The 9,080-nt window shown below is 39.7% G+C and overlaps 1 protein-coding gene across 1 annotated transcript in view; it reads right to left on the bottom strand.

Annotated features, from left to right (window-relative positions):
- Positions 1-4,334: 4,334 nt before the first annotated feature.
- Positions 4,335-9,080, bottom strand: part of VPS41 (VPS41 subunit of HOPS complex) — a 159,435-nt gene continuing 154,689 nt past the window's right edge. The window contains exons 28-29 of the mRNA XM_065398728.1: positions 7,467-7,546; positions 4,335-5,660 (exon numbers count right to left, since the gene is read on the bottom strand). Of these exons, the coding sequence (XP_065254800.1) occupies positions 5,580-5,660; positions 7,467-7,546 (161 nt within the window). The 3' untranslated portion in view covers positions 4,335-5,579. The remainder of the gene's footprint in view (positions 5,661-7,466; positions 7,547-9,080) is intronic.

Genomic DNA, 9,080 nt, shown 5'->3' with positions numbered 1-9,080 from the left:
GGTATAAATACAACCCAGAGCAGTGGGGGAATGTCTGGCTAAACATACTTAAAGCTTACCAGAATGCTTATATTAAAACAATTCATTTCAATACAATGCAGAGAGCACACATAATGCCACCACATATGAATGTGCTTCTGGCTTGTATAACGAAAAAAAATGATGCTGTATTGTCTTGTTGCATATATATTTCTATTGTAAAAGAAATCAGAGAATTTTAAGAACTTATATGTAAAACTCTTTGGTAGAGCTGTCTGGAAGACAACAATTACGTTTCTCAACAGCTCTCAGGATTTCAAAGTTTGGTTTTGTTCCAATCCTTCAAACACTTTTGCAAAATAGATTGTGTCTCAAAATAGTGGCTCGCACTCACTGGTCAGATGTGACCAGAGAGCCTAGTACATAAAGCACCTTCCCAGCAAAAGCTCTGTTGAAACCGGTAAGTCTCTACAAACCATTCTGGCTTTGACAAAATGCTGTATTTTGACAAAATTTAACATAAGCCAACATGTTCTGATTAGTGCTAAGATTCTACAGATAAATTTGGGTTTTAATATTATTATATAAAATATCTTCATAATCAAGGCTCTAAGCACTTGAGAAATCAAATCTCACCATACTAGCTAGTGTACGTGATTAAAATCGGGCCATATCCTGCTTTCCTTGACTGTTTGGGGTGGCTCTCAGGACCATGATGGGACAGAGATTTTGCCTAAGGGCCAAGAAGTCTTACCTCAAGATGATCTGACAGAATTTCTCTTGGCCTACCTTTAGGGTAGGCTGCAAGGCCTATATATTTCCACTGACACTATCCTTTACTTTTTTCCAATCCCACTCCCCATTTTGCTTCATTCCAGCTATCAGTCTGGGAATCAATCCCTTTCATAGGTGGGGCAATTAACTTTTGGGGACAGAGGAAGGGAATGTTTCAGTTTCCGTCATAGCCTGACAAGACAAAGAAAATGGGTATTTGAACTGTATAATTCTTTCTTAGTGATTTCTGTTTTATACTTTTGTGGTCATTGGTGAGAATGTGGGAAGCTTGGAAACAGGTGCCCTAATAAATGGGTGAAATTAAATAAAAATATATATACACATTAGCCCTATTCCTTTCAGGCATTGCAAAAATCCACACAACTGAACAAATTAGGTGCTGAAATGGTGAATTTAGCAATATCTGTAGGTAAGCAACATATTGTGAAAAACTGGAAATCCAAATGAAACCTTTAATTTAATTAAATAAATTAAAGTATCATCTGTATTGCGGTAGCACCTAGGAGGCCTAGTCATGGACAAGAACCCCATTGTGCGAGGCACTGTACATACACACAAAACAAAAAGATAGTCCCAAAGAGCTTAGTGGAATATCCTGCAGTGCAAGGTGGAGAATAATCAACTTTGTTCGGTAGAAACTCAGTAAGCCACGCCATATAATCTCCACAAAATATCAACATCAGCCAAAGTTTAACAGGCAACATTTCAGTGAGGTATCATATTACTAATACATATTTATTATTACAAAACATACCTTGCTTAGCTGTTGTCTGTCTTCATTTGTTTGACAAATTTGTAAATTAGAGTAATTTGCAATGAGCATCCATGGTATTTATTTCAAATATGACCAAGGTGTAGGTCAAAATGGCCGTGAAGGGATTGTCATTTTTGTACTTTAGAAGTACGAGTCTGCTCTGAAAAGTGACTAAAATTGAACATTAAATATGCACAAGGGCAATAAATAAGAAGAATCATAGCTGCTGACTTCAGTGATATAAAGTAATTGCCTTTTACTTCTGTTAACACTGTAGCCAAAATAGCTGGGTGAGCTGCATTCTGCTGCTCCTTGCGAATGAACAGAATGCTTACTAAGTTCTAAACAGCTACACCTGTGTACTACACTGAGGACAATAGGACTGTAGATACCACTGAAGGTGTAATAAGATGAAGAGCACTGGGCACTGCACAGCGTCAAGCCTTTATCTTTAGTGATGACATGGGGAAGGAAAGACCCCAGCCTGACCTGTACAGGACAGGGCTGCCAAGTACCGAAACCTCTTTATTTATGAAAAGAGCACATCTGATATGGAGTCAGTTAACTAACAATAGATATGAAACCCAGGCTGTCATTTTACAGTGACTTTGAAGTCTTAGGGTGAAATCTTGAAGTAAATAGTAAAACCCCCATTTACTTCACTGGGACCAAGATTTCACCCCAGAGTCCAATCACGGACTTCACTGGGAATTGTCTGCATGCAACCGGGGGGAGGGATAGCTCAGTGGTTTGAGCATTGAGCCTACTAAACCCAGGGTTGTGAGTTCAATCCTTGAGGGGGGCATTTAGGGATCTGGGGCAAAAATCTGTCTGGGGATTGGTCCTGCTTTGAGCAGGGGGGTGGACTAGATGACCTCCTGAGGTTCCTTCCAACCCTGATATTCTATAAAAAAAAAAAAAAAAAAAAAAAAACTGACAGGATGAGCAAGCCTTTAAACCACTGATATCCCAAAGCAAATGCATGGTTCTCAAAATAAAACAGGAAGACTGAGAAAATTAACTGAAGCCTGATCATTATTGAAATACATTTACCTGGACAGCCCACTTGAGTAAAACAGGCTGAGCCATCCCTATCCACCCACAATGCAGTACTGCAAAATTAGGTGCATTACAAGGTCTGACACTTTCCTCTGAAGCACCCAGCCTTGGTCAATGTTGAATGACAAAGGACTAGATTGGAATTATTGTACTGGAACATTCCTATGTACCTTTATAAGTTAGCTTATCTTGGCCTGAAGTGGGAACTGCAGGCACATTGATAAATTGACAGCTCATCAAATTTCACTGGAGCTTCAATAAATATTTTTCTAGTCTCTGCTGAAATGTTATGTAACTTTTTACAGCTACTTCTCAGCCCAAACCTGATCTTTAAAAGAAAAGCACCTGGGTTGCTGAATATTTTAGACCAGTGGTTTTCAACCTTTTTTTTCATTTGCATACCCCTGAAAAATTTAGAATGGAGCTACAGAACCCTTTGGAAATCTTAGACATAGTCTGCGGACCCCCAGGGGTCTGCGGACCACAGGTTGAAAACCAGTTTTAGACATTAACCTGGGATGCATCCTATGATTTAAAAAGTTATTCAGAAAAAAAAGATGAAAAACCAGCACTGTGCATGTGAGGGGACACCCCTCACCTTATTAGGGAAGACGGTAATGAGCTCTTCTGGGTTCAGCCAGCACTAACTAGATACACCTGCAAGGCTTGTTCTGTCTGGAGGGAGGAAGCTTAAAAAGTGAAAGCCTGCCACAGGAAGGGACAGTAACTGGGGAAGACTGCTGTGCCTCAGAGACAGGTGATTACAGGGAGAGAGATCAAGGAAGAGGGAGACAGTTTCTGCCCCAGCCGCCCGAGTCTGCCTGTATCAGGTACAGACCAAATGTTAGCCAAAAAAAAAAAAAGGGGGGGGGGGGGGAGAGAAAGGTGTTGTTTAAGGAAGGACTCTAACCCTGATTAGGACAATAAAAAGCCTACAGACAACCCAGGACCAAGACGAGTGACAGAGATACTGGCCAAGAGGCTAAGCACCTTTCCCCCCCACCCCCTTTCTTTACTTTGTTCCTCCCTGCCCTTAGAGAAGGGGAAAGGAACTTCTTTTTGGAGAGATCTTATACACCCATAACAGGGGAAGGACTCTTGTGTCAGAGAAAGGAAGCAACCCAAATTGTGGTCTGGTGGGGACTCAGTGGGCATCACCCACTACAGGGCATTTCTTACTGAATCAAAATTAGCACATTTATAGTTCTGCAACATGAAAAGGGTGGTCCCTGAATGAAATGAAAGTGAAAGAAGCTTTGGGCTTAGAGAACATTCTGACTGGAGATCTATGCATGGATTTAAAATTACTTGCAAAATGTACAGTATGTGCAAGTCTATAACGCACACATGGTCTCAAGTGGTAGCAGGCTAGCAATTTAAGTCACTGAACACTACTAAGCCTTATGGAATTTAAGACCAAGTTGCAGTAAATAAACAACTTCCTTGCTTTAAATTATGATAAAATTCTGATCTAAATGACACCATGTTGCATAATATACGGAACAAAGGAAATGGACCTAGATTTAAAAGATCTATACAGTTTGCTTGAGAACATGTTCGAAACCTCTATTTCAAAACATACTGCAAAACAATTAGATGGCAATCGCTTTGGGTGAAAATCACCACCCAGATCACAGGACTCGGGGTGACACCTCATCATAGTGTGATCAATTCCATAGGATCAATTTCATTGCTTACACCTTTGGCTTCTTTGAAGATATACTAGTTTTAATGCAACACTTACAATTTTATTTCCAATATTAAGTGATATACAGCATTACTATCACCAGAGGTAACAAAGCCCATTTATAACGTACTTGTAAAGCATAAATGGGACAACAAAGAATGAAGCATTGATTTGTTAAATACTCTGGGCCACATCCTCAGATGATGTAAATTAGCATTGCTCCATTGATGTCAGTGGAGTGATGCCAATTTACATCAGCTGAGGAGCTGACTGTCACTTATGAAGGTGAAAGAGTATAGACAAGAGTGATCAGCTGAAGAGCTCATATATACTGAACACATATTTTACATTTTAAGTATACTAGAAAAGTGGCAATAACTCTGAAGAGGTCGTGTCTGTATAATTTTTTCATCTTTTGAAGACTGATCCCCCTTGGATCTATATGCTGTATGTCAATAATAAAAACAGAGCATCAGGGAAACAAGAAAAAAATCACTGCATTTTTGTTGGCATCATAAACTATAGTTATTTGACCTTCTCTCTTTTGGTTTATGAAGCTCTTGGAGATATTTTCTTGTAAAGCCCAGATGTTTTTCTATATTTGAGCAACTCAAGAGAGATACTATAGTTATAGTTATTAAGCAACAGACTAAAGACACTCACTGGTAACATTTAAAAACTTTCCAGTTAAAAAAAAAAAAAAGAAGCATTTGCTTAACATAGTAAATATCTATACAAATGAAAGCACCATGGAGGTTATGTCTGCAAATGACATAAAATAACCAGTTTCTAACAAGATGGGTGAAAATGTACAGTCACTGGAACTTATTAATAACTTATTTATTTAGGTATCAATTCAGGAAGGTACTAACTTCCTAACTAAGTATTTGAGCAGTCCCACTGAAATCAATGAGAACTACACATACTGACCTTGCATACAAATATCTAACTGTTGTTTCGGATTTGGTTTCAAACTGTGGTACACGTATTCTGTAATACAATGTGCCAAGGATAATCTCCAATTGTTTCCATTTAGGTTTATATTTTCATTACTTAGTGAAGAATAAGGATATGACTGGTGAAATCTGCATTGTGTAACAAAGATATAGCAGGTGAATATATATTGTTTTTGCCACTTTTCTTTCTGGAGATATAGAAGGAAATTTCAGTAAACTGATACTTTTTAGAAATTTGTTTTAAATCACACTCAGAATTATATACAATCTCTTAACAGCATCATCATCAATGGCACTGCTTAGTGCCACAAAATGGTTCTCAGACATGTGTGAGAGTATATGGAGAATGCTATTTTTTCATCTCCAAGATCGCACTGCCTGGTCCTCTGTGCTTAGCACTGCAGATGTTGCAGAACTGCAATGGGGACATCTGGAAATTTAAAAGAAAGGTATGTTAGATAGTACTCTGTATTCTGCAACAAAACAATTGTCATATGAAAATTTACCTCAGAATTTGGGAAGGTAAATGTAAGTCACTCCATGAATTCTACAGCTTTCTAGCGAGCGCATACCTCCTGTGCACGTTCGCACATACACATAGGAAGGCAGTATAACAGAATGTATTATGCATGAAATAATTATGCTTGGAGCCAAGAAGCAGTATATTCCTCCTCGCCGTTGCAGGTGCTCTAAAAGACACCCTTCAGAACGATGTGTATGTATATAACAAACATATACTGAAGCCAAGTTCTGCCCTTATGAGGATTAAATACTTATGTGAATAGCTATGTGGAACAAAGACAGCACAAATTACTTGGCACACTGTCCTCACTCTTTGGAAGATCTGTGCTAGTGGATCTGGCTGTGAGTGGATTTCTGAGCCACATCCCCAGATGGTGTGGATTGGCATAGCTTCATTGATTTCAAGGGAGCTAGGCTGATTTGCACTAGCTGAGGATCTGGGCCAGAGTCTCTATGTTTTGTTACCCAAATCAAACATTTTTTTAACTCCTGCTTTTACCCTCATACGTTCCTTACTTTTGCATCATTCTTCCTCCAATATGCCCCACTACGCCTATATGCATCAAGCAGGCTTCCTATAACTATAACCGGCACGGCACCAAACAGCAACTGCTCAGCAGAAACGCTGAGGACCAACAGCTAAACACAAGAATATTAAGACTCCTACAGTACCAATTACAATAAAAGTCAACTTTTTAAAACAAATCCCCATAAATGTTATCTAGCCTTCTTTGTCCAGGAACAAAATTTCAGATTGGCTTTTGGCATCCTGGTCTTTGAGCCAAAATTTGACTATTCTTCAGATAATCCAATTCATAGTACGGTAATTATTGCTAGTAAATATTGTCTGGTCCAACAACAAATTGCCAACAAATAATTGCTTTTAAGAGAAATATTTAAGAGGCTTTATTATCATGGGAACACACTAGTAAAATAAAGATCTCTGTGATAAATATTTAAATATATAATTTTTGATGTGCGAATCCAGAGATGCCTTGTTTAGTTTGTTACATTTGCTAGAGGGAGTAGTTCTTTAGACAATGACTTTACTTTACAACAAAACAGACAAGTAAAAAATATCTTAAATTTCACTTGTTTTTCCTGTTTTATTAACTTTCTGATGCTTTTATTTCTAAATCCCTGTCCAATTTTTATATATATAAAGTTATTTATTGTGTTTTCACTCTACAGCCAAAACAATTTAATTCAACAGATAAAGCAAAAATTCTCAGCAAAAAAAGTGAATATAAACAAAGTTATTTAAATATTTATTCACTAAAACATGAAGATGTTTTCCTCTCCAGATCAAATCAGTGAATGTAAGTTTCTTAAGAAATTGTTTTATTATGGAAGTTAATTAAATTAAAACACATCTTAGAGAGCTGCTATGGAAAAGTTTAAAAAAACAATCAAACAGCTCATTCACTAAGTCTCTGAAATGCATTTCATATTCAGATGTGAGAAAAATCAAAATATTTTTCTTGTCTGAGAGCAGCAGTTTTCATTTAAATTATATGTATTTTGGTTGCAGTTGGGTTAACTACCCTTCTCCTAGACACATACTGAGATACAGTCAGGAATAATTGTAATAATCATTTTATAATCCCCGACAAACATGTGCCCTTCTCTGTGGATGGCAAAAGCAAACCATTTGTCCTTTTGTCCTTGATGAAGGTGATCTCTCATATCCACCGAGATTAAGTTGGTTGCTTACTGTGCTAGGTACAGGGAGGCACTCTTTGTGAAACATATGCCTGCAATGGAACACTGTCACACTGAAGGATTTGGATGCATCTGGGGGGGAAGAAAATAAATACATTACAATGAGATAGTGAAACAAGGGAGCTGATGGTTATAATAATTTACCTTACCTATGCAAAAGATATTGACATATTCCATTATTTATGCAGAATAATAGTAACGTCTTACATTTAGGTAGCGTCCTTCAGCTTAACGTATTCCAAAAATTTTACAGATTATTATAGATGGTTCAGGTAGCGCCAACAGTTAATACTGCCCAACACTTTCCATCATGAAAGACCATTTTCTAGTGCTTATAACTTTGCTAAACTTAATCCATTTGGGCTGAAATTTTCTATACAGCATGTCTGCCTAAGGCTGATTTTTTTTGGTGGGGGGAAGGAGGGAATGTCAGCTAAAACAGTTCAACCACTTCTGAGAACAAGGTTAGGGAAAATAGATTGTTTTGCCCATGTTAAAAAAAATTCTACAACTGTTTGTTGAGAAGCTCTAGCATCTCCGTGATTTGGAGCAAGGACTTTAAATTTGGCAAAGGGCTGCTCTGCAGTCAGGGATGTGCCTTTTGATGTCCCCATGAAAATTCGCCCAAGTTATAAGCCTCTGAATAACTCTTATAGTACATAGATTGTCCATAAATACACATGTAACCCCTTTGGGGTTTAGAGAGCATGGCCCCTTTAAATCTTTTTCCTAGGTGGGAAAGGGAGAGTAAGAAAAAAGGAGGGAAACTCCAGGGGGTGGCGCTGGAGCTGAGAGGGAGAGCAGCCTGCAGGCCCTCCCAAAGGGAGCAGCAGAGAACCTGCCTGAAGCCTGGGAAGGACAGGGCCGATCGGGGACACCCCGGGACAGGAGCCAGGAGGAGACTGTACTCGGGAGGAATCGCCCGAGAAGGACAGGCTGGATCTGGACCCAGTATCACGGCTGCCCAGAGCTGCATGGGGCTGTGAGTACTGGGGCTTGGGACTCTGCACTGGGAACAAGGAGGGAGGCTGTAGCTAGTTAAGTGGGGAGGTGGTCGCTCTGTGTGGCTTTGCAGAGAGCAGCAGAAGAGGGCACCGGAGGGGTTTGCTGGGGAAAGTTCACTGGCGCCGAAGATGACCAGGAGCACCCAAGAGTCACCACTGGACTGGAACTTTGCTCAGGACTCCTGAACACTGTGTACAGACACATTGCTCAGTGTCTGACCTTCCAGACTGTGCTACCACTGGGCCTGTGGGGCCTTGGTTTGGATGCAACCCTGTTTTACCGCTCCCCTATATTTCCCCTTGTTGTTTTTCTCCTCTCATCCCTCTTTCCCTTTGTTATATCCATTGTATAGCTCAGTGGTTTGAGCACTGGCCTGCTAAACCCAGCGTTGTGAGTTCAATCCTTGAGGGGGCCACTTAGGGATCTGGGGCAAAATCAGTACTTGGTCCTGCTAGTGAAAGCAGGGGGCTGGACTCGATGACCTTTCAAGGTCCCTTCCAGTTCTAGGAGATAGGATATCTCCACTTTGGGGGTTTGGAACAGGTGCCCCTGGGGTGGAAGGGATTTCTCCTGCTGCATTTCTGCGCGCGCCTTCTCTTGG

This window comes from Emys orbicularis, chromosome 2 (assembly GCF_028017835.1).
Source record: "Emys orbicularis isolate rEmyOrb1 chromosome 2, rEmyOrb1.hap1, whole genome shotgun sequence".
Classification (NCBI taxonomy): Eukaryota; Metazoa; Chordata; order Testudines; family Emydidae; genus Emys; species Emys orbicularis.
Note: the sequence above shows the minus strand (reverse complement) of the source record. Positions and strands in the feature narration are given on the sequence as shown.